The sequence below is a fragment of the Papio anubis genome, chromosome 1 (genome assembly GCF_008728515.1).
Source record: "Papio anubis isolate 15944 chromosome 1, Panubis1.0, whole genome shotgun sequence".
NCBI lineage: Eukaryota > Metazoa > Chordata > Mammalia > Primates > Cercopithecidae > Papio > Papio anubis.
The window spans coordinates 182576651-182602975 of record NC_044976.1 but is presented as its reverse complement, the minus strand read 5'-3'; the positions used below and the strand labels follow the sequence as shown (position 1 = coordinate 182602975).

Below are 26325 nucleotides of genomic sequence, written 5' to 3'. Positions count from 1 at the left end.
TCTTTGTCCCTTTCTTCTCTCACATTGTGAGGTAACCAATGTTAAAAATTTGATGTTTATCTCCCCACATTTTTTCTTTTGCTATGTTCTTACACTCCTATGTGATAGGTATATAGAATTTTTTTGGGGGAAGCATTATTTTCTTTTATGAAAAGGAGAATCATACTATTTGCATTTTTCTTGCTTTTTTCTACTGTGTTATTGGTCTCCCAATAGATTAGGTCTAATGCTTAAAATGCCATTAATATCCCAGAGAGCGTATATATTCTCTTTATACATATTATGTTCTTTTTGCCATTTGAGAATTACCTGTTGCAATGTTAATTGCGTAAGTCTGCCACTTCAATTTTTTAGGAAACCTAATAAAAGAGTAGAAGTGGCCCAGCTGAATGATGTGATGGATACTATGCTAGAGAGGGCTGGTGTGGAAAATCAGGAATATACAGGACCAACTAAGGTAATTGCAAAGCTGAATGCAACCTGGTGGCTAAGAGCATGCACTCAGGAGGCAGATTGCCTGGGTTAGAATTCTGACCCTGCTGTATATTTGCTGGTAGCCTTGGACAAGTCATTTAATGTATTTGTACCTCAGTTTCCTCATCTGAACATTGGAGATAATAATATCACCTACCTCATAGGGTTTTTGTGGAGATGAAATGACATAATAAATGTAAAGTGCTTAGAACAGTTCCTGGCATGTGGTCGACACTGTATAATTAATTGTTAGTATTATTATTTCATCAAATACAAGGTATCATTGATTGTAAGACCCTTATTATTTTATGTAACACTAAAAAACACTGCCAGGTATATTTTTAGTAGAGATGGAGTTTCACCTGTTGGCCAGGCTGTTCTCAAGCTCCTGACCTCAAGTGATCTGCCCACCTCACCCTCCCAAAGTGCTGGGATTAAAGGCGTGAACCACCGCACCGGGCGACCACTTGTAATTTTTATTTTCTACTTAAGAAAAACTCTTTTAGTCTTACATAGATAGAGACTTTTTTCTTTATCAGGGCTATTTCTTTTTTGTTTTATATATTTCATTTGTATAGAATTGGAAACTTACAGAAAAAGTTCAATACAAGACAATGCTATGTAACCTTTACCCAGATTCTCCATCTAGTTATTTACATTGTGCCCTATTTGCTTTCTCATTCTCTCTCCTTCTCTGTCTACATATGCATCATTTTGTTCTGAACCGTTTAGAGTGAGTTGGAGATATCAAGCCTTTTTGACATCCAGATATTCAGGATATATTTCCTACAAACAAGGACATTCTCTTATATATCCGTAATATAGTTATCAGGAAATTTAATGTTGATATGATAGTATTATCTAACACAGACCCCATTTAAATTTTATCTTTTATCAATTGTCTCTATAATGGCTTTTAAAAATAGCTATTTTTTCTTCCTAGTCCAGAATGCAAGGATCACACAGTTCTTTTTTTTTTTTTTTTTTTTTTTTTTGAGACGGAGTCTTGCTCTGTCGCCCAGGCTGGAGTGCAGTGGCCGGATCTCAGCTCACTGCAAGCTCCGCCTCCCAGGTTCACGCCATTCTCCCGCCTCAGCCTCCCGAGTAGCTGGGACTACAGGCGCCCGCCACTTCGCCCGGCTAGTTTTTTGTATTTTTTTAGTGGAGACGGGGTTTCACCGTGTTAGCCAGGATGGTCTCGATCTCCTGACCTCGTGATCCACCCGTCTCGGCCTCCCAAAGTGCTGGGATTACAGGCTTGAGCCACCGCGCCCGGCCAGGATCACACAGTTCTTTTAGTTGTCATGTTTCTTTAGACAACTTTAATCTGAAACAGTTTCTCAGCCTTTCTTTGTTTTTCTTGACTTTGTTGTTTTGAAGAACACAAGCCAGTTACTCTGTAGAATGTTCTTCAATTTTGGTTTGTCAGATGTATGTATAGTCATGATTTTAGATTGAGGTTTTTTATTTTTGGCAGGTATAACATAGAAGTGATATTGTGACCTTTTCAGTGCATCAGATAAAGAGGCTTGTGATTAAACCAATTTTTTTTTTTTTTGAGATAACATCTTACTCTGTCACCCAGGCTGGAGTACACTGTGATCATGGCTTACTGCAGCTGCTGCCTCCCTGGACTCAGGTGATCCTCCCACCTCAGCCTCCCGAGTAGCTGGGACTACAGGCGTGTGCCACTATGGCTGGCTAATTTTTATATTTTTTGTACAGACAGGGTCTCACCATATTGCCCAGGCTGGTCTGAAGCTCCTTGCCTCAAGCAATCTGCCCACCTTGGCCTCCCAAAGTGTTGGGATTACAGGTGTGAGCCACTGTGCCTAGGCAGACCAACTTTTAAAAATCAAATATCACTTTTGTATGTATATATATAAATGAAAATGTAAGTGAAATAAATTAATCAACATGTTTCTAAAACTTATTTACATTTAGGGTGTTAACCTCCTAAAACGTTTTTTACTAAGACTGTAGTAAGTACTGATTATGTTACTTACCTTCTGACAGATGCACAAACTACTACATATATTGAAGAAGGAACAGACCATTTACAACACGATATTTCATGAACTTATTCGACAAGTCAGTGTGGACTGTGCAGACAGAGGAGAACTTCTGTCTAAAGTCAGGTTAGTGCTATTATTGGAATGGTCCAGTTTCCTTTAGATTTTTTTTTTTTTTGTTTTGGTTTTTCGCTCGGTGGGTTTTGCTTGTGTGCAGTGGCTTTGTGTTAGCTCACTGCAAGCTCTGCCTCCTGGGTTCACACCATTCTCCTGCCTCAGCCTCCCGAGTAGCTGGGACTACAGGCGCCCGCCACCTTGCCCGGCTAGTTTTTTGTGTATTTTAGTAGAGACAGGGTTTCACCATGTTGGTCAGGCTGGTCTCAAACTCCTGACCTCGTGATCTGCCCACCTTGGCCTCCCAAAGTGCTGGGATTACAGGCATGAGCCACCGAGCCTGGCCTTAGGATTTTTTCTTTACTGTTGCTTTTGAGCAATTTCACTATGCTATGCCTTGGTGTAGTTCTTTTTACGTTTCTTGTGCTTGGTGCTTATTAAGCATTTTGATCTGTGGCTTTATAGTTTTCATCAAATATGAAAAAATTTTGGCTATTTCTTTAAGTGTTTTTGTTTGTCTTTCCACCCCTTTTGAGGGAATTTGTTTGCACGTTTATTAGGCCACTAGTACTGAAGTTGTCCCACAGATCACTAATGTTATACACATTTTTGCTCTTTTCTATTTGTATTCATTTTGGATAGTTTCTATTGCTATACCTTCAAGTTCATTAATCTTTTTTCCCATAATATCTAATCTGCTTTTAATCCTATCTAATTATTATTACTATTATTATCATTATTTTTGACGTAGAGTCTTGTGCTGTTACCCAGGCTGGAGTGCAGTGGCATGATCTTCGCTCATTACAGCCTCAACCTCCTGGGCTCAAGTGATCCTCCTACCTCAGCCTCCTAAGTAGCTGGGGCTACAAGTGTGTGCCACCACACCCAGCTAATTTTTTTGTATTTTTTTGTAGAGACAGGATCTCACTTTAATCCTATCTAGTGTATATTTTCATCTCAGACATTTTTACTTTCATCTCTAGAAGGTCAATTTGGGTCTTTTAAATATCTTCCATGTCTCTACTTAACTTTTTGAACATACAGAATGTAGTTAGATAACTTTTAGTGGTTTTGTCTGTTAATTCTAACATCTCTTTTGGTCTGGGTCAGTTTTGATTCATTGATTTTTCTCCTCATAGGCGTGTTTTCCTGCTTCTTTACATGTTTAGTAATTGTCTTAGTCTGCCTTGTGCTGCTCACAGACGGGGGTAATTTATAATGAGCAGAAATTTATTGGCTCACAGTTTGGGAAGCTGGGAAGTGCAATATACGAAGGTGCCAGCATCTGGTGAGAACCTTCTTGTGGTAATCGTAACATGACAGAAAGTGAGAGAGTGAGAGAGAGAGAAAGAGGGAGTGAGTCCACTCGTGCGATAATGAACCCACTCCTGCAATAATGGCATTAGTCCATTTATCAGGGCAGAGGTCCACCTCTTAATGCTGTTATAATAACAATTAAATTTCAACACCAGTTATGAGGGAACAAACATTTAAACCTAGGAGTAATTTTGATTGGATGGCAGACAGGAATCGTGCCTTCTTCAGATCTGTATACTTTTGTATTCATACAAATATTTCTTAGCTTTGTTGTGGGACACAATTAAGTTATTTTAAAAAATTTTGATACTGTTAGGTCTTTAGGTGGGACAAGAGCAGTGCCCAATTTAGGGCTAATTAGTTCTGGATACCGAGGCAAAACTTTTCTGTGTACCATATCCAATGTCCCATGAATCATGAGTTTTTACAGTCTGGTTGCTTGGAACTGGTACTGCTTCTCTGCGAGTTCCGGCACTCTTACCTCTGATCCTTTTGGGTTAGTTCTTTCCTTGGTCTTGGGTAGTTTTCTCACATTTATGCTCTGATCAGTACTTAGGTGAACGCTTGAGGGAGATCTTCTGCATATCCTGTGTAACTGTTCCCTCTGCTACTCTGCCCTCTGAACTCCAGCTGCTTTCATCTCTAGACTGTTAGCTCTGTCTCCTTAACTCAGAGAGTCAACTGGGGTCTTCCTGGATTCCCTTTCTGTGTGCTATGGCCTGGAAAACTCTCCCAAGGCATTAGTCTGGCATAATTGTAGGGTTTGCTTTATTTCTGGTCTCTCAGGGATCACTTACTTTCATTGCCTGATATCCAGTGTCTTAAAAATTGTTTCATATTCTTTGTCCTTGTTTTGTTGTTGTTACTTCAGGTAGGAAAGTAAATTTAGTTCCTCTGGATTTCTTTTTATATTTCCTGTACCTATATCTATACCATAATTCTCTATATAGATTGATGTCTTTCAGAAGTTTTGGGAAATTATCAGTGATGATCTTTGACTTGTGTCTGTACTGCATTCTGTCTTCTCTTTCTGGAGCTTTGATTAGATATATGTTAGATACTCTCATTCTATCTTCTTTGTCTCTTAATCTCTTTTTCATAGTTTCCCTCTTATCTATGTCCTACATTTTGGGTAATTTGTTCTAGGACATTACTACCTTCTTTAGGTGTGTCTATTCTGCTATAACCCATCTATTATTAACTCAATAATTATATTTTTCCCCTAAGAGTTTTTGTTTTGTTTTGTTTTGGTTTGTTTGAGACAGGATCTGGCTGTGGCCCAGGCTGCAGTGCAGTGGCACAATCTTGGCTCACTGCAACTTCTGACTCTCGGGTTCAAGTGATTCTTGTGCCTTAGCCTCCCAAGTAGCTGGGACTACAGGCACATGCCACCATGCCTGGCTATTTTTTTATTTTTTATTTTTTTTGTATTTTTAGTAGAGAAAGGGTTTGCCATATTGGCCAGGCTAGTCTCGAACTCCTGGCCTCAAGCAATCCACCCATCTGAGCCTCCCAGAGTGCTGGGATTACAAGTGTGAGCCACTGTGCCTGGCCTCCCTTAAGAGTTCTATTGGTTTGTTTCCACATCTGTCTCATCGTATATAATAATTTTATTGTTTATTCATTTTTAGATTCTTTTTTTTTTTTTTTTGAGATAGAGTTTCACTCTTGTCACTCAGGCTAGAGTGCAATGGCACGATCTGAGCTCACTGCAAGCCCCACCTCCACATTCAAGTGATTCTCCCACCTCAGCCTCCTGAGTAGCTGGGATTACAGGCATGCTACACCATGCCTGGCTAATTTTGCATTTTTAGTAGAGATGGGGTTTCCCTATGTTGGCCAGGCAGGTCTCGAACTCCTAATTTCAGGTGATCTGCCCACCTCATCCCCCCAAAGTGCTGGGATTACAGGTGTGAGCCCACTGTGCCCAGCCCATTTTTAGATTCTATCTTTTATTTCTCAAACATTTCATGCATAGTCTTATAAAATCTGTTGTTGGTTGTTTCTTCTGAGTCTCATTCATGGTGGTTTATTTACATTAGTATTTTGCAGCCTTTGCTTATGGAGCTAATATTTCACTGACCTTGGCCATGGGGTCTTCAGGGCATGAATCCAGGATGCTTTCTGGAAAAGAAGATTTGCATGTGCTCCCTTCTGGAATCTGGGATTCATGCAGTAGTCCTACACTTGCCCATGCCTCCCACTTTGAAGTGAGCCCAAGACTTAGTCTCTGGTTTTCAGTGTTGATATTTTCCAGGGAACCACCCTGACCTTGGGTTTGCTTACTGCTCACAACTCCCACTCCATTTCTAACTTACTATTTTTTGTTTGTTCTTGTTTTTCATCCCTAGAATCTTCTGTTTCTTTCCGCAAGCTCAGTAATGCTTTGAAAAGTGTGTTCTTTTATGGATCTAGTTGGATTGTAATGGGTATTTAGTTCCTATGTTGTTAGGAGGGGAAAATCCTAAAGACGATGTTTTTTAAATGGATACTTTCCAATATATGAGCTGCATCTTGAGGTGATAAACTCTCTGTCACTTTCAGCCTTTTAGCAAGGGCTAGATAATTCTTTCTGTCAATGGATGAAAGATTAAACGACTAGTTCAACTTAGACATATTACAAATCTAGGACCTCAGGCTTACGGTATAACACCTAGATCAGTTCTTTCTTTTTTTTTTTTTGAGACGGAGTCTTGCTCTGTCACCCAGGCTGGAGTGCAGTGGCCGGATCTCAGCTCACTGCAAGCTCCTCCTCTTGGGTTCACGCCATTCTCCTGCCTCAACCTCCCGAGTAGCTGGGACTACAGGCACCCGCCACTTCGCCCGGCTAGGTTTTTGTATTTTTTTAGTAGAGACAGGGTTTCACCACGTCAGCCAGGATGGTCTCGATTTCCTGACCTCGTGATCCACCCGTCTCGGCCTCCCAAAGTGCTGGGATTACAGGCTTGAGCCACGGCGCCCGGCCTGTTTTTTTTTTTTTTTTAAGACAATCTTGCTCTGTCACCCAGGCTGGAGTGCAGTGGTGAGATCTCTGCTCACTGCAACCTCTACCTCCCAGGCTCAAGTGATTCTTGTGTTTCAGCCACCCAAGTAGCTGGGATTATAGGCATGTGCTACCATGCCATGCTAATTTTTGTATTTTTGGTAGAGACAAGGTTTTGCCATGTTGGCTAGGCTGGTCTTGAACTCCTGGCCTCAAGTGATCTGCCTGCCTCAGCCTCCCAGAGTGCTGAGGTTACAGGTGTGAACCATCACACCTGGCCTATATCACTGTTAATATAGATGAATACTATTCAGTTATGGTATTTATAATTTATCATCTGTGATCACTTCCAAATATTTTGTTTGGTTTTATTTGGAAGTAAAATAAATGACTTCTTTGTATTAAAGATTTTTGTTTATGTTTAAATAGTTGATGTCATTTTACATGTTGTCAATTTGAAAAAAGTGGTTTTATTCATGAATTTAACTATTTAGCCGGGCGCGGTGGCTCAAGCCTGTAATCCCAGCACTTTGGGAGGCCGAGACGGGTGGATCACGAGGTCAGGAGATCGAGACCATCCTGGCTAACACGGTGAAACCCCGTCTCTACTAAAAAATACAAAAAACTAGCCGGGCGTGGTCGCGGGTGCCTGTAGTCCCAGCTACTTGGGAGGCTGAGGCGGAGAATGGGGCGTGAACCCACCGAGGTGGGCTTGCAGTGAGCTGAGATCCGGCCGTGCACTCCAGCCTGGAAGTGACAGAGAGAAGACTCCGTCTCAAAACTATTTATAAGACTCTCACTGCCATAGCAGAATCGCTGCTGTTAGATGTGAAAATACAAATATGTAAGACATGGTTTCTAGTCTCATAGAATTTATATCTAGAAGAAGGAATAAAACAAGTTTTTATTTTTGTTTTATATCTCACATATGATATTCCAAATAATTAGGGCTCTGGTTACAATTCTCTGTAATTGTTCACTCACTTGTATGGCATGGCAGGAAAACAGCCTAGATTCCTGTTTTTTCTTTTTCTTTTTTAATGGAGCCACAAGCATTCTGCTTCTGTGCTTTTTGTTTTATTTATTTATTTTTTTGAGATGGAGCTTTGATCTTGTTGCCCAGGCTGGAGCGCAATGGCGCGATCTTGGCTCCCTGCAACCTCTGCCTCCCAGGTTCAAGCGATTCTCCTGTCTCAGCCTTCCAAGTAGCTGGGATTACAGGCATGCACCACCACACCCAGCTAATTTTGTGTTTTTAGTAGAGACGGGGTTTATCCATCTTGGTCAGGCTGGTTTCGAACTCCCAACCTCAGGTGATCCACCTGCCCCGGGCCCCCAAAGTGCTGGGATTACAGGCGTAAGCCACTGCAGCCAGCCTTCTTTTTCTTTTTTTTTTTTAAATATATTGTTCATCTCACAAAACTTTTGGAATGTCTGTTTACTATTTTATTCTCTAACATTATTTTCTTTCTTACATATTTTCTGTCTTTTTTTTCATTTCCTTCTGCATGATACCTTGCTTCTCTTATTTTATTTCAATAGTTTTTGGAGAACAGGTGATTTTTGGTTACACGGATAAGTTCTTCAATGGTGATTTTCTGAGAGTTTTGGTATACTCGTGATATGGTTTGGCTGTGTCCCCAACCAAATCTCATCTTGAATTGTAGTTGCCATAATCCCCATATGTCATGGGAGGGACCAGGTAGAGCTGGTTGAGTCATGAGAGCTGTTTCCCTCATTCTGTTCTTGTGATAGTGAATTAGTTCTCATGAGATCTGATGATTTTATTTATTTATTTATTTATTTTTGAGATGGAGTCTCACTCTGTTGCTCAGGCTGAAGTGCAGTGGTGCAATCTCAGCTCACTGCCACCTCCGGCCCCTGGGTTCAAGGGATTCTCCTGCCTTAGCCTCCCAAGTAGCTGGAATTAAAGTTATGCACTACCATTCCCAGCTCATTTTTTGTATTTTTAGTAGAGACAGGGTTTCACCATGTTGGCCAGGCTAGTCTCAAACTCCTGACCTCAGGTGATTCGCCTGTCTCGGCCTCCCAAAGTGCTGGGATTACAGGCATGAGTCACTGCCTGGCCAGAGATCTGATGGTTTTATAAAGGGCTTCTCCCTTTGCTCCCTTTCATTCTACTCCTTCCTACCGCTGTGTGAAGAAGGACATGTTTGCTTTCCCTTCTGCCATGACTGTAAGTTTCCTGAGGCCTCCCCAGCTCTGTGGAACTGTGAGTCAATTAAATCTCTTTCCTTTATAAATTATCCAGTCTCGGGTATATCCTTATAGCAGTGTGAGAATGGACTAATACAACCCATCACCTGCTGAGCAGTGTACACTGTACCCATTATGTAGTCTTTATTCCTCATCCCCCTCCTAATCTTCCCCCTCAGTCCCCAGAGTCCATTATATCATTCTTATGCCTTGGCGTCCTCATAGCTTAGCTCCTATTTATAAGTGAGAACATACGATATTTGGTTTTCCATTCCTCAGTTACTTCACTTAGAATAATGGTCTCGAACTCCATCCAAGTTGCTGCAAATGCCATTATTTCATTTCATCTTTTCTTTTTTTTTTTTTGAGACGGAGTCTCGCTCTGTCGCCCAGGCTGGAGTGCAGTGGCCGGATCTCAGCTCACTGCAAGCTCCGCCTCCCGGGTTTACGCCATTCTCCTGCCTCAGCCTCCCGAGTAGCTGGGACTACAGGCACCCGCCACCTCGCCCAGCTAGTTTTTTGTATTTTGTAGTAGAGACGAGGTTTCACCATGTTAGCCAGGATGGTCTCGATCTCCTGACCTCATGATCCTCCCGTCTCCGCCTCCCAAAGTGCTGGGATTACAGGCTTGAGCCACCGTGCCCGGCCTTCATTTCATCTTATAGCTAAGTAGTATTCCATAGTGTGTATATACCACATTTTCTTTAACCAGTCATTGCTTGATGGGCATTTAAGTTGGTTCCGTATTTTTGCAATTGCAAATTGTGCTACTATAAACATGCATGTGCATGTGTCTTTTTCATATAATGACTTATTTTCCTGTGGGTAGATACCCAGTATTGGGATTGCTAGATTGAATGGTAGTTCCACTTTTAGTTCTTTGAAGAATCTCCATACTGTTTTCCATAGTGGTTGTACTAGTTTACATTCCCACCAGCAGTGTAAAGTGTTCTCTTTTCACCACATTTATTTTTGATTTTTTAAATTATGGCCATTCTTGCAGTAGTAGGGTGATATTTCACTGTAGTTTTAAATTGCATTTTCCTGATAATTAGTGATGTTGAGAATTTTTTCATGTTTGTTGGCTGTTTGTATATCTTCTTTTGAGGATTGTCTATTAATGTCCTTTGCCCACATTTTGGTGAAATTATTTGTTTTTTTCTTGCTGATTTGTTGGAGTTCATCATAGATTCTGGGTACTAGTCCTTTGCCAGATGCATAGTTTATGAATATTTTCTCCCTCTCTGTGGGTTGTCTGTTTACCTTGCTGATTATTTCTTTTGCTGTGCAGAAGCTCTTTAGTTTAATTAGGTCCCATCTATTTATTTTTGTTTTTGTTGCATTTGCTTTTGGGTTCTTGGACATGAATTCTTTGCCTAAGCCAATGTCTAGAAGAGTTTTTCTGGTGTTATCTTCTAGAATTTTTATGGTTTCAAGTCTTTTTTTTTTTTCGGACAGAGTCTCGCTCTGTCGCCCAGGCTGGAGTGCAGTGGCCGGATCTCAGCTCACTGCAAGCTCCACCTCCCGGGTTCACACCATTCTCCTGCCTCAGCCTCCCAGTAGCTGGGACCACAGGCGCCGCCACCACGCCCGGCTAATTTTTTAATATTTTTAGTAGAGACGGAGTTTCACCGTGTTAGCCAGGATGGTCTCGATCTCCTGACCTTGTGATCCGCCCGTCTCGGCCTCCCAAAGTGCTGGGATTACAGGCATGAGCCACCGCGCCCGGCCTGGTTTCAAGTCTTTTAAGTCTTTGATCCATCTTGAGTTGACTTTTGTATAGGGTGAGAGATGAGGATCCAGTTTCATTCTTCTACATATGGCTTGCCAGTTATCCCAGCAACATTTGTTGAAAAGGGTGTCCTTTCCCCACATTATGTTTTTGTATGCTTTGTTGCAGATCAGTTGGTTGTAAGTATCTAACTTTATTTGTGGATTCTCTAGTCTGTTCCATTGGTCTATGTGCCTATTTTTATACCCATACCATGCTGTTTTGGTAACTATAACCTTGTAGTATAGTTTGAAGTCAGGTAATGTGATGTTTCCAGATTTGTTCTTTTTGCTTAGTATTTCTTTGGCTTTGTGGGCTCTTTTTTGGTTACGTATGAATTTTAGGATTTTTTTTTTTTCACAGTTCTGTGAAGAATGATGATGGTATTTTTGACGGGAATTGCATGGAATCTGTAGATTGAGTTTGGCAGTATGGTCATTTTCACAATATTGATTCTACCCATCCATGAACATGGGGTGTGTTTCCATTTGTTTGTGTCATATGCAATGTTTTTTCAACAGTGTTTTGTAGTTTTCCTTGTAGAGATCTTTCATCTCCTTGGTTAAGTATATTCCTAAGTCTTTTCTTTTCTCTTCTTTTTTTTTTTGCAGCTATTGTAAAAGGGATTGATTTCTTGATTTGATTCTCAGCTTGGTTTTCTTGGTGTATACCAGTGCTACTGATTTGTGTACATTGATTTTGTAACCTGAGAATTTACTGAATTCATTTATCAGATCTAGGAGCTTTTTGGTTGTTTGTCATGCAGAGAGAGGTATGTGCAAATGCTTGACCAGATTGCCCGGCAGATGATTGATTTCTACAAAGACTTGGTAACTCAGCGAGTGATGGACCAGCGCATTTTAGAAGAATTGTATAATTTCAAGCATGTTATTGAAGAATTGACCAGGTAAAAACTGTGATTATCTTAAACACGAAACAAAAATTAATGTCATGTCTCTAAAGGGAGTAAAAAATATTTAGGGAAACTGGAATGGTTAAAAGCCAAGGTTCTTCTGTTTTCTTTTCATGTTTAGCAAGAGAACAAAAATAACTAGATGTCATTGTAGATATAGATATAGATAAATGGTTTATGCAAGTTCACATAAAAATGAAGATTCTTTTTTTTTTTTTTTTTTTTTTTGAGACGGAGTCTCGCTCTGTGGCCCAGGCTGGAGTGCAGTGGCCAGATCTCAGCTCACTGCAAGCTCCGTCTCCTGGGTTCACGCCATTCTCCTGCCTCAGCCTCCCGAGTAGCTGGGACTACAGGCGCCTGCCACCTCGCCCGGCTAGTTTTTTTGTATTTTTAGTAGAGACAGGGTTTCACTGTGTTAGCCAGGATGGTCTCGATCTCCTGACCTCGTGATCCGCCCGTCTCGGCCTCCCAAAGTGCTGGGATTACAGGCTTGAGCCACCGCGCCCGGCCAAAAAAATGAAGATTCTATATATATTTGACATGGAAAAAACTTGCTCTTTCTTCTGAAATATAGATGTTGCTGGGCATGGTGGCTCACACCTGTAATCCCAGCACTTCAAGAGGCTGAGGTGGGAGGATCACTTGAGGTCAGGAGTTTGAGACCAGCCTGGCCAACATAGTAAAACCCCATCTCTACCAAAAGTACAAATAATTAGCTGGGCGTGGTGCCACATGCCTGTAATCCCAACTACTGGGAAGGTTGAGGCAGGAGAATCACTTGAACCCGGGAGGTGGAGGTTGTAGTGAGCCAAGATCCTGCCGCTGCACTCTAGCCTGGGTGGCAGAGTGAGACTGTCTCAGAAAACAAAAATAAAATAAAATAAAGTACAGATGTTTACCTTAATCAGATTTATAGAACAGTGCTGTAATTATGGATGTTAACATTATGGATGTTAACACTGCAAATAGAGTAAGTATCATATAGCCATCAAAGTTAGTGATCATCTAACTTCTAACCTTGAAGCAAGATGGTTAGTGGTGAGAATAAAGAAGATAGGATAGTCATTATCAGAAAGTGGGGTAGACCAGCATGGAGGCCTTGCATGTCAGCATCTACCTCCCTCCATTCTAAAGGATCTCCCCTACATCTTCTTTCTGCCTGATTCCTGCCAGCCTGATTCCATTTCCAAACCTGGCAAGATTCCATCTAGAATGTACACTCAATTTCTTGATTTGGTTTATAAGGTGGAATAACTGGGAAGGGAGGTACACATGATAACTGAGAAGATACCTGAGTAGAAATCTGATTTTCTTGGTAGAAACTTTTTGGAAGTCTCCAAATATGAATTAAAAATTTCTTTGCTTTATTTCAGGGAACTGTGTCTAGTTCGGGCGCATGATGTGAAATTAACAAAGGAAACAGAAAAGGCTCACAAGGATTTGGCGCAAGCTCTTTTAGATGCGGAAAAGAATGCCAAGTGAGTTGCTTAGAGTTTGTGTAGCTTATATGGGGAAAGGGAAGAAGCTTATATAACTTCTGAAATAATATATATGATACTAACTTCTTGAATTCTGAAAGCACATATAGATAGCTTACTTTATCTGAATTTAGTTGATTTCTCATTCTGGGTGGAAAGAAGGTAAAACATGATTTTTTCTCTTGGAGATATACTGTTGCTTTCAGCATTAATCATTTTTGTTGAGTCAGGATTGCAAGCTGTTACTTTCTGGTTTTCTACAAGAAGGTGTAAAGAGGCAGTGTGCATAGATAGCATAGATTCTGGAACCATGCTATTTGCTGTGTGACCTTGGGGAAGTCACTTAACTTTTCTGGGCCTTAGTTTGCCCATATGTAAAATTGGGATAATAACATTACCTACCTCATAGGGTTATTACAAGTATTAAAGGAAGTAATATAAGTAAAGCACTTAGAATGGTGCTTGGCGTATAGTCAGTGCTGTGACAATATGAAATATTCTTATTCTGGTAGCTTTTAATGAAATTTTATGTCATGAAATATTTCAAACATTCAGAAAAAGGAAGCATTATAGTGAGCACTCATTTACCTTTCATGAATTACCAAATGTCAGCCATTATGTCATACTTGTTTCATACCCCATTTTTAGGAAACAAAATTTTATAAAAATATTTGGAGATTTAGGCTGGGCATGGTGGTTCATGCCTGTAATCCCAGCACTTTGGGAGACTGAGGCGGGTGGATCACCTGAGATTGGGAGTTTGAGACTGGCCTGGCCAACATGACGAAAGCCCATCTCTACTAAAAATACAAAAATTACCTGGGTGTGGAGGTGCTTACCTGTAATCCTAGCTACTTGGAAGGCTGAGGCATGAGAATCGCTTGAACCCGGGAGGCAGAGGTTGCAGTGAGCTGAGTTCGTGCCACTGCACTCCAGCCTGGGTGACAGCAAGATTCTGTCTCAAAAAAAAAGAAAAAAAAAAGAAAAAAGAAAAATATTTGAAGATTTAAAAAAATGCATCTATATCTATGTCTATATCTCTATATATCTCCATTCTGCTTCTTCCCTCCCCAGAGTTAATCACTAATCTATAGTTGGTATGTAACTTTCCTATCCATGTTTTTATATTTTACTATAATACATAGTTACATATAAAAAAAATTTGCAGCCAGGCACGGTGGTTCACACCTGTAATCTCAGCATTTTGGGAGGCTGAGGTGGGCGGATCACGAGGTCAGGAGATCGAGACCATCCTGGCTAACATGGTGAAACCCTGTCTCTACTAAAAATACAAAAAATTAGCTAGAGTGGTGGTGGCACCTGTAGTCCCAGCTACTTGGGAGGCTGAGGCAGGAGAATTGCTTGAACCCAGGAGGTGGAGGCTGCAGTAAGCCGAGATTGCACCACTGCACTCCAGCCTGGGCAACAGAGCAGGACTCCATCTCAAAAAAAAATTTTTTTTTGCTTTTACCAACTAAATACTATTCTTTTGAGATCTTCTCATTATGATGCATATAGAACAAATTAATTTTTACTGCACTATAGTATTAACTATATGACTAAATTATGATTTATGTATTAAATGTCTAATTTATGTATCAATTACTCAGAGTGGATTTTTCCATTTGCCTGGTAGATTTTTCTCCATCCCTTTATTTTGAGCATATGGGTGTCATTGCATGTGAGATGAGTCTCTTGAAGACAGCATACCAATGGGTCTTGTTTCTTTATCCAGCCTGCAACTCTGTGCCTTTTAATCAGGACATTTAGCCCATTTACATTTAAGGTAAACCAGTAAAGATATATATAGATTTGATCCGGTCATCATGTTAGCTGGTTATAATGCAGACTTGTTTGTGTGGTTGCTTCATAGTGTTACTGGTCTGTGTACTTATGTGTGTTTTAATAGCGGCTGGTAATGGCCTTTCCTTTTCATATTTAGTGCTTTCTTCAGGAGCTCTTTTAAGGCAGATCTGGTGGTAATGAATTTTCTCAGCACTTGCTTGTCTATAAAGGATCTTATTTCTCCTTTACTTATGAAGCTTAATTTAGACATATATAAAATTCTGGGTTGGAATTTCTTTTTTTTAAGAATGTTAAATATTGGCTTCCAGTCTCTTCTGGCTTGTAGGGTTTCTGCTGAGAGGTCCACTGTTAGTCTGATGGGCTTCCTTTTGGAGGTGACCTGACTTTTCTTTCTAGATGCCTTTAACATTTTTTCTTTTATTTCAACTTTTGAGAATCTGATGATTATGTGCCTTGAGAATGATCTTCTTGTGAAGTATTGTATTTTCGTTTTCTGCATTTTTTGAATTTGAATGTTGGTCTCTCTGGTTAGGTTGGGGAAGTCCTCATGGATAATACCCTAAAATATCTTCTCCAAGTTGCTTACACTCACCTTATCTATTTCAGGGACATCAATGAGTCATAGATTTGGTCTCTTTACATAATCCCACATTTCTTCAAGGTTTTTTTCATTCCTCTTCATTCTTTTGTTACTATTCTTGTCTGACTCTCTTATTTCAGAAAACCAGCCTTCAAGTTCTGAGATTCTTTCTTCAACTTGGTTTATTCTGCTATTAATACTTGTAATTGCATTATGAAGGTCTTGTAGTACATTTTTTCAGCTCTATCAGGCCAGTTACAGTCTTTTCTATACTGGCTGTTTTGTCTGTCATTTATCATTTTATTGTGATTCATAGCTTCCTTGAAGGAAGGGGAGAGTCCACTGTTCTCTGAGCTTAGTTTTACTCTTGGAGGAGTGTTGCCACTAAGGGCAGGGCACTGGTGGGGGTGGGACTGGCTGGGTGTCTGCCCGCCAAGGCTCTGACTATAATGGATCAAAGCCTTGTGGCAGGGGTTGTGGGGAGGGTGTGGAAGGGCAGAATGCACTACTGCCACATCAGTGGCAGGGCAGGGTGCATGCACACATGCATGCTGGCGAGGCAGGGAAAGCAAAACCTGCCTGCACACACATGGGCCAGCAGAGTGATGTGAGGTGTTGCCATGGGCCTGGGGGAAGCTGCAGTATTGGGAGGGAGCAGGCAGGCTGGTGCTATGGGTCTTGTTTCTGTGTACATGTACTCACATGTGTATGTATAGTTAAAACCAAAATTGTACTGTATGCGCTATTCTACAATCAGTATTTTTTCAGTTAAGAATGTCAACCTATTTCAGGCCATAGTCACCAAAATAGCATGGTACTGATATAAAAATAGGCACGTAGACCTACGTGGAACAGAATAGAGAATCCTGAAATAAACCCAAATACTTACAGCCAATTGATCTTCAACAAAGCAAACAAAAACATAAAGTGGGGAAAGGACACCCTTTTCAATAAATGGTGCTGGGATAATTGGCTAGACACATGTAGGAGAATGAAACTGGATCCTCATATCTCACCTTGTACAAAAATCAATTCAAGATGGATTAAGGACTTAAACCTAAGACCTATACTAAAAAATTATAGAAGATAACATTGGAAAAACCCTTGCAGACATTGGCTTAGGCAAGGATTTCATGACCAAGAATCCAAAAGCAAAAGCAATAAAAGCAAAGATAAATATCTGGTACCTAATTAAACTAAAGAGCATTTGCACAGCAAAAGGAACAGTCAGCAGAGTAAACAGACAACCCACAGAGTGGGATAAAATCTTCACAATCTGTACATCTGACAAAGGACTAATATCCAGAATCTACAGTAAACTCAAACAAATCGATAAGAAAAAAACAAACAATCCCATCAAAAAGTGGGCAAAGGACATGAATAGACAGTTCTCAAAAGAAGATATACAAATGGGCAACAGACATATGAAAAAATGCTCAACATCACTAATGATCAGGGAAATGCAAATCAAAACCACAATGCAATACCACCTTATTCCTGCAAGAATGGCCATAATCAAAAAATCAAAATCAGATGTTGCCATGGATGCGGTGATTGGGGAACACTCTACACTGCTGGTGGGAATGTAAACTAATACAGCTGCTATGGAAAACAGTGCAGAGGTTCCTTAAAGAACCAAAAGTAGAAGTACCATTTGATCCAGCAATCCCACTACTGGGTATCTACCCAGAGGAAAAGAAGTCATTATTCAAAAAAGATACTTGCACATGCATGTTCATAGCAGCACAATTCACAATTGCAAAATCGTAGAACCAACCCAAATGCCCATCAATCAATGAGTGGATACAAAAAACTGTGGTATATATATATGTGATGGAATACTACTCAGTCATAGAAAGGAATGAATTAATGGTATTTGCAGTGACCTGGATGAGATTGGAGACCATTATTCCAAGTGAAGTAACTCAGGAGTGGAAAACCGAACATTGTATGTTCTCACTGATACGTGGGAGTTAAGCTATGAGGATGCAAAGGCATAAGAGTAATACACTTTGGGGACTTCAGGGAAAGAGTGGGGGGGGATGAGGGATAAAAGACCACAAATATGGTGCAGTGTATACTACTTGGGTGATGGGTGCACCAAAATCTCACAAATCACCACTAAAGAACTTACTTATGTAACCAGATATCACCTGTACACCAATAACTTATGGAAAAATAAAATAAAATAAAAATTAGGAAATAAATAAGTAAATAATAAAAATAAAAAAAGAGAAGACACAGAAACAAATGATAAAAAGAATGTCTACGGCCAGGCGCGGTGACTCACGCCTGTAATCGCAGCACTTTGGGAGGCCAAGGCAGGTGGATCACCTGAGGTCGGGAGTTCGGGACCAGCCTGACCAACATGGAGAAACACTTTCTCTACTAAAAATACAAAATTAGCCGGGTGTGGTACCACATGCCTGTAATCCCAGCTACTTGGGAGGCTGAGGTAGGAGAATTGCTTGAACATGGGAGGCAGAGGTTGTGGCGAGCCGAGATTGCGCCATTGCGCTCCAGCCTGGGCAACAAAAGCAAAACTCTGTCTCAAAAAAAAAAAAAAAGAAGAAGAAGAATGTCTGCCTATTTCAGTAAATTTTTACTTCATAGATTAGCTAGATATTAAAATTTTCCCAAGTTTTTCCAAAATATATTTCACAGTTGGGTTAGCCAAATCAGTATCCAATCTAAGAACACACATTACATCTTTTTTTATGTCTCTGTTAATACAGCCTGTTCCTGTGCTTTCTAAAAAACTGTTTGAAGAGTAATTGAATTTTTTAAATGTCAAGAAAAACCAAAAGTGCCCAAAATCTAAATTCAAAAATGTATTTTTACTTTTATTCTATCTTATTCTTTATTAGTATAATATGATTTGGCTGTTTCCCCACCCAAATCTCATCTTAAATATTAGCTCCCATAATTCCCACATGTTGTGGGAGGGACCTGGTAGGAAATAATTGAATCGTGGGAGTGGTTTCCCTGTACTGTTCTTGTGGTAGTGATTAAGTCTCAAGAGACCTGATGGTTTTATAAGGGGAAACCCCTTTTGCTTGACTTTCATTCTCTCTTTGCCTGCCCCTATGTAAGACATGCCTTTCACCTTCCACCATGATTGTGAGGCTTCCCCAGCCACATGGAACTGTGAGTCCATGAAACCTCTTTTCCTTTATAAATTATTCAGTCTCGGGGCCGGGTGAGGTGGCTCACGCCTATAATCCCAGCACTTTGGGAGGCTGAGACAGGCGGATCAGGAGGTCAAGAGATAGAGACCATCCTGGCCAATGTGGTGAAACCCCATCTCTACTAAAAATACAAAAATTAACTGGGCATGGTGGTGTGCACCTGTAGTCCCAGCTATCAAGAGGCTGAGTCAGGAGAATTGCTAGAACCTGGGAGGCGGAGGTTGCAGTGAGCCGACATCGTGCCACTGCACTCCAGCCTGGCGACAGAGCGAGACTCTGTCTCAAAAAAAAAAAAAAAAAAAAAAATTACCCAGTATACCCAGTATTGGGTATGTCTTTAATCAGCAGCATGAAAATGGACTAATACATAACATGAGATACTTTATTCAATTTTTGCCTATTCTATATACTACTTTTTTCTGTATTATAACTTTCTTGTTTTTCAAGGTGACTTCTATACTTAGTCTTCTATCCTTATACCTTCAATCCTACCTTTCCACCCTCATTATAAGCTGATGATCTTGCTTTCTAAAAAGTAGAAGCAAACAGAAGAGAACTTAAGCTGTCACCCCCACATCTATCCACCCACCTGCATCTGTGCTTATATATTCTCTTTTCCTTTTTGTTAACTATAGTCTGCTCCTTTCTAAGGCCAATCTCTTGTTTGTATGCTTTCATATATACCCTGTTACTTACTTGAGAAACTTTCAGCGAACGTTCCTTCTCTTTTTTGCATCATTAATTTTTCCCTCTCTAGCTGATTAATCCCATCAGTATGCAAATATGCTATAATTACTCCCATCTTAAAAACAAAAAACACAAACAAAAATGTCCCAAGTTTCTTAGAACTACACATTCCCTTCCTGCTATGGTCCTTTTTCTCTGCTGTCCTTACAGGAAATCTCTACAAAAAGTTGTCATACTCATTGTCTTCGTTGTTTCTTCTCTTGCCATTATCACTTGTGTCTCATCCCTACCATGGCACTAAATGGCACTTGACAAAGTCATCTATGACCTTCATATTGGTAAATCCAATGGTCAATTCTCATTTCACTTGCCTTTCTAGCAGCATTTGTCACAATGGATCAGTTAATCTTACTTGAAACAGTGTCTTTCAGTATATGGTCAACTGTTAAACAATGTAGGGGTTAGAGACACCAAAACCCACAGAGTCAAAAACCTATGTATAATTTTTGATGCCTCCAAAATTTAACCACTAATAGTCTATGGTTGACTGGAAACCTTACTGATAAGCAGTCAATTAACACATATTTTGCATGTTATATATATTATATAATATAGTCTCACAATAAAGTAAGCTGGAGAAAAGAAAATACTAAGAAAATCATAAGGAAGAAAAAATACATTTATAGTACTATACTGTATTTATTGATATTGTATATTTACATCATCTGTTTACAAAACGAACTGTCTGTCTGAAATGGTGGGCAACCACAACTGCAGACCTGAATCTATAGTACGTATCAAGTGTTTAATTTTTCTTGTGACGTCATGACTCTTCTCTGCTTCTTGGGAGTACTTTCAGCATCACCACTGACAGTTTGTATAGGTACCATGGTGTTATTCAAGGTTTATGTTACTGTACTAAACATGATGAAAATTACATGAAAACTGGGAGAGATCACTTTTTACTACAATACACAATTGACTGGAGAGACAAACTACTCATGCAGTGATGATTACATTACGTGGTATTTTATTTTTTGAGACAGAGTCTTGCTCTGTCACCCAGGCTGGAGTGCAGTGATGCAATCTTGGCTCACTGCAGCCTCTGCCTCTGAGTTCAAGCGATTCTCCTGCCTCAGCCTCCTGAGTAGCTGGGATTACAGGCATGTGCCACCACGCCTGGCGCCTGGCTAATTTTTTTACTCCTGACCTCATGTGATCCACCTGCCTCGGCCTCCCAAAGTGCTGAGATTACAGGCCTGAGCCACTGCCCCCAGCCTACATGGTGTTTTAAGTGGATGCTTGAGCTCACTGCAATAGCAGCAGAAGGTGGCTACAAAAGTATTACAGTAAGATAGTAAGTACTATAGTTAATTTTATGCAACTATGATTTAATACTGTACCTGTACATTTGTTTACATTTCTCTTGACTATGGATGTGCCATGTGTGGTCTGTAAGCGTTTGTGTAAGTTTTGATAAATTTTAACTTATAATAGATTAGTATATATTTTATGGTAGTAAATGATAAAATAGACCAGTATCTACATGTATTTTATCTATTCATGACATTGCTAACTTTTCTTCATTTTTTGATGTTTCTAGGCTATGTTTATCTGTGAACTTTTTTTTGTCTTTTTTTTTTTTTTTGAGATAGAGTCTCGCTGTGTTGCCCAGGCTGGAGTGCAGTGGCACAATCTCAGCTCACTGCAACCTCCGCCTCCTGGGTTCAAGCAATTCTCCTGCCTCAGCCTCCTGAGTAACTGGGAGTATAGGCATCCATCACCACGCCCAGCTAATTTTTGTATTTTTAGTAGAGATGAGGTTCCACCATGTTGGCCAGGCTGGTCTTGAGCTCCTGACCTCAGATGATCCCCCTGCCTTGGCCTTCCAAAGTGCTGATTACAGGTGTGACCCCCCACACCTGGCTTAGCTTTTTCAAGTTGTCACAAATCTCCAAAAAATGTTCAAATATGTTTATCGAACAAAATCCTTGCATCCTCAGGATAAGTCCCACTTAATCATGGTGTACTATCTTTTTGATATGTTGTTGGATTTGCTTTGCTAGTATTTTGTTGGGATTTTTGCATCTATGTTCATCCATGATATTGGCTTATAGTTTTCTTTTTTGTTGTTGTGTCTTTGTCTGGTTTTGATATCAAAATAATGTTGGCCTTGCAGAATCAGTTAAGAAGAATTCCCTCCTCTTCAATTTTTTGGAATCATTTGAGAAGAATTGGTGTTTATTCTAAGTTGTGTACAGTTCAGCAGTAAAGCCATTTGGTCTTGGGCTTTGCTTTATTGGGAGACTTTTTTTTTTAATTATACTTTAAGTTCTGGGATACGTGTGCAGAACATGCAGGTTTGTTAAATAGCTATACTTCCCTCTTAGCACTGCTTTTGCATTATCCCATAGGCCTTGTGCTTCATTTGTTTCAAGGCATACATGTGCCATGGTGATTTACTGCACCCATCAATCCATCATCTAGGTTTCAAGTCCTGCATGTATTGCAGGATCTGGCCAGCAGCCCGCAATGCAACGGGGCTCTTTCTTTGTTCCCAGGCGGATCAGCAGGTCTGGAAATAATAGATACACACAAGACAGTGAAAGCTGGGTCCAGGGGGGGTCACCGCCTTCTGGTCCCCCGGTGCTGCCAATGCACTGGATATACAAGCATTTATTATTAAGTTTAGTGAGGGCAGGGATAGGTCTCACTATCCCTGCCCTCACTAATCCCAATGAGGGATTTAGGGTCATTTGATTATGAGGTGAGATGGTCACATGGATATGAAGTAAGTCTTTAACATAACATCTGTATGCAGAAGTACAGTATACAGAGGTAAGAATTTACAATATAGTGTGTGCCTCAGTAATTTCTAACAGAGCCTTAAAACAGTAACAGTCTTTCCATAACTTATGATTAGCAAGATATTAATCAGCAGTAACAGTTGCAGCAAAAGCTGGTTACAAACAATCCATAGAAACAGGATGTGAAGCTAGACAACTGGTTAGACCAGAAATTCTCAGAAGGGAGTATGCCTTAACCCTAAAGAGGCCTAGAAGAGCCATGGCAAGATGAGGGCGTTTGTAGCCCTATCTTATCCATATGGACAGGCGACCCCCATGCATCTGTTTATAGGCTCTCCACAAGGGTGACATTCCATTCCCAGAACTATGAACATCTGCTTTTCTGGGATAGGAATCTTGGTGATGTGAAACCTCCCTGACTGCACTGCACATCTATTCATAGGCTCTCTGCAGGGGGAAGCACATCACGCGCTGTTGGCTCATTCTGGCAGTCCAACCTGGCATTGTCTTTACACAATCCTGCATGCAATTTTGTATTTACAATAATCAGGAGCATTTCATCTTTTATTCCATAGCAATAGTTTCAGGGGGTCTCCCTACACACATGCATTAGGTATTTGTCCTAATGTTCTCCCTCCTTGCCTCCCAACCCCCAACAGGCCCAATATGTGATGTTCCCCTTCCCGTGTCCATGTGTTTACATTGTTCAACTCCCACTGATGAATGAGAACATGCCGTATTTGGTTTTCTGTTCTTGTGTTAGTTTGCTAAGAATGATGGTTTCCAGCTTCATCCATGTCCCTGCAAAGGACATGAACTCATCCTTTTTTATGGCTGCGTAGTATTATATATGTGTCTATATTGTTAGTATAAATTAAATGAAGCTGTTTCTTAATTGTTTTTATAGAATGGTAGAAGAATATCATGACTTATATACATTACAAAGAGAAAGGATGGAGAATGATATGAAACAGTTAATGGCAGAAAGAGATATCTGGAGCTCAGCCACATATGAATTGGCCCTAAAGGTTAGTTCATCTGGATTCACAACTCACACTTCTTTTTTGACTAAAGATACATTCTACAGTTTTAAAATTTGTTTTTGTTTTTTTAAACAGAGTCTTACTCACTCTGTTGCCTAGGCTAGAGTGCAGTGGTGTGATCTCGGCTCATGGCAACTTCTGCCTCTTGGGTTCAAGCAATTCTCCCTCCTCAGCCTCCCGAGTAGCTGGAATTACAGGCATGAGCTACTATGCCTGGCCCATTTTGCTGTTATCAATAATCTAGACAAAGACTCAAAAAAATGAGGATGTATATTTATTGATGTATAATGTAACTTTTGTGGGCTTTGAAAAGGAAAGGTTGATTTCTTCTTTTTATTCTTGCATTTGTTAGGTACCTAGCTGTTACACGATTAAGGGGTCTTTTTTTTTTTTAAGGCCAGAATCTATGAAATATGAACAAGTGTTCTTTTTCTGTTGTTTGGGAACATGTTTAAAATTTTCAACTTCAATTTATACTAATAATAAAGTAGGAAAGGTGGTTCTTATCATTTCATACAAGGTGACCATATTTGGATCACTGGATATCACACTCTGATTCTTTAAAAAAAAAAAAAAACAGGGTCTCACTCTATTGCCCAGGCTGGAGTGTAGTGGTAAGTGGTCCAATCACAACTCACTGTAGCCTCAACCTCCTGGGCTCAAGCAATTCTCCCACCTCAGCCTCTTGAGTAGCTGGGACTAGAGGTGTGCACCACCACTTCTGGCTAATTTTTTATTTTTTGTAGAGATGGGATTTCTCTGTGTTGCCCTGGCTAGTCTTGAACTCGTAGGCTTAAATCATCCTCCTGCCTCAACCTCTCAAAGCGCTGGGATTACATGCATGAGCCACTGTGCCTGATTCTGTTACCTTGGTACACAAGATGACAAATGAATTGAAATATGGTACCTTGTGGGCCATTATAGTAATACTTTAGGGAAATAGCAAAGTCACACAATATTTCTAAAATGTTTACTTGTTGGTTGCCTATTCTGACAACTGGGACTTCTAGGTACAGTGAATTTTGATCCTCAAATATTAAAAAATGAGTTCAGTTAAATTGGTTCACTGGTCTACTGGTGGCAGGTCACAGGGTTCTCCATGGAGATATACTGCATTAATGCATTAATACATCTGATTGGAGCTCTGTATTAACCCTGCCACATGTAGTAATTTGTCAGTTATTTGGAAGAAAATGTAGAAGGCATCCCTGTCAAGTGTCCTAAAGCTGGAGAGAAAGCTAATACACTAGATGGTGTAATCAAGACTTGTTTATTTAGGAAAGTTCATTTACTTACTAGAGATAGTTATTAGAAATCTAGATCATTACTGGGGACATGCTAGAGGCATTTCCATTCAAGAGAGGAGAAAGGATTTCTGCTGTCACTGGAGGCCTTAATTCAGCAAATAAAATTGAGAGATATAACTACTTATAGGAAGCAGCAAAATCTCTTTAAAAAGGTTTTTCCCACTGATTTCTTTAGCAAAAATCCCCAGTACATTGTTGAATAGAAGTGGTAAAAGTGAATATTCCTGTTCTCAGTCTTACGGGGAAGCCATTCTGCTTTCACCATTAAGTACAACATTTACTGTAGGCTTTCATACATACCCTTTATTGGGTTGTGGAAGTTCCCTTCAATTTTTCATTTGTTTAGAGTTTAATCATAAATAGGTGGTGTATTTAGTCAAAGATATTTTCTGTGTCAATTGAGATTACTACATCTTGATTTCCTTTTACTTTATTAACATATTATATTGTTTTTAACACCTTTATTGAAGTACAATTGATATACAGAAAAAACAAATCCACACGTTTAATATATTCAGTTTGACACTGAACATTTACATACACTCATGATACCCTCATGACAATCAAGGTAATAAACATATCCACATTAACTGTTTATATTTATTTTATTAATTAATTAATTTTGAATTTTATTTTAGATTCAGGGGTACATTTGCAGGATAGCTACATGGATATATTATGTAAATCATAAGGTTTGGGCTTCCAGTGAGCCCATCACCCAAATAGTGAACTTTGTATCCGATACGTAAATTGTCAACTGTTGGTCCTTTCCTACCCTCCCCACTTTTGGAGTCACCAGTGTCTATTATTTTCATCCTGTATCCATGTATACCCATTGTTTAGTTCCCACTTACTAGTGAGAACATGCAGTATTTGATTTTCTGTTTCTGAGTTTTTTCACTTAAGATAATGGCCTCCAGCTCCATCCATGTTCTGCAAAACACATAGTTTCATTCTCTTTTATGGCTGTATAATATTCCATGGTATATACCACATTTTCTTTATCCAATTAATCATTGAAGGACATTTTGGTTGATTCCATGACTTTGCTATTAAAAATAGTGCTGGAATAAACATATAAGTGCAGGTGTCTTTTTGATTAAATGATTTCTTTTCCTTTGGGTATATAACCACTAGTGGGATTGCTGGGTCAAATGGTAGTTTCATATTTAGTTCTTTGAGAAATCTCCATACTGTTTTCCATAGCGTTGAACTAATTTACATCCCCACCAACAGTATATAAGTGTTCCCTTTTCTCTGCATCCTCACCAACATCTGTTTTTATTTTTTACTTTTTAATAATGGCCGTTCTGACTGGTGTGAGATGGTATCTCATTAGGTCAAAATCACTATTATTTCCTGATAATGCAATTATCTACCCAGCAAAGTTAAATTTAAATATTATTTGAATTAATTAGCCTTTAATAATGTTGCGAATATAAGATAAATATACGATTTTTTAACAAACATTGGGCAAATAATGCAATTTTCTACCCAGAAAAAAATAAATTTAAACATTATTTGAATTATTTAGCCTTTAATAAGGTTGATGAATACAAGATAAATACAAAAAAACCCCAACATGTTACCTATATACCAATAATAAGCATTAGAAATGCAAAGAGGGA

The 26325-nt window shown here is 39.7% G+C and overlaps 1 protein-coding gene across 8 annotated transcripts in view; it reads left to right on the top strand.

The window, feature by feature from the left end:
* The window catches only part of AXDND1 (axonemal dynein light chain domain containing 1), a 185677-nt gene that overhangs the window by 17791 nt on the left and 141561 nt on the right, over positions 1-26325 (top strand). For all 8 annotated transcript variants that reach the window (XM_031658150.1, XM_031658151.1, XM_031658152.1 and 5 more), the window contains 5 exons: positions 355-457; positions 2491-2612; positions 11655-11795; positions 13175-13279; positions 23255-23375. In XM_031658150.1, coding sequence (XP_031514010.1) covers positions 355-457; positions 2491-2612; positions 11655-11795; positions 13175-13279; positions 23255-23375 — 592 coding nt within the window. The remainder of the gene's footprint in view (positions 1-354; positions 458-2490; positions 2613-11654; positions 11796-13174; positions 13280-23254; positions 23376-26325) is intronic.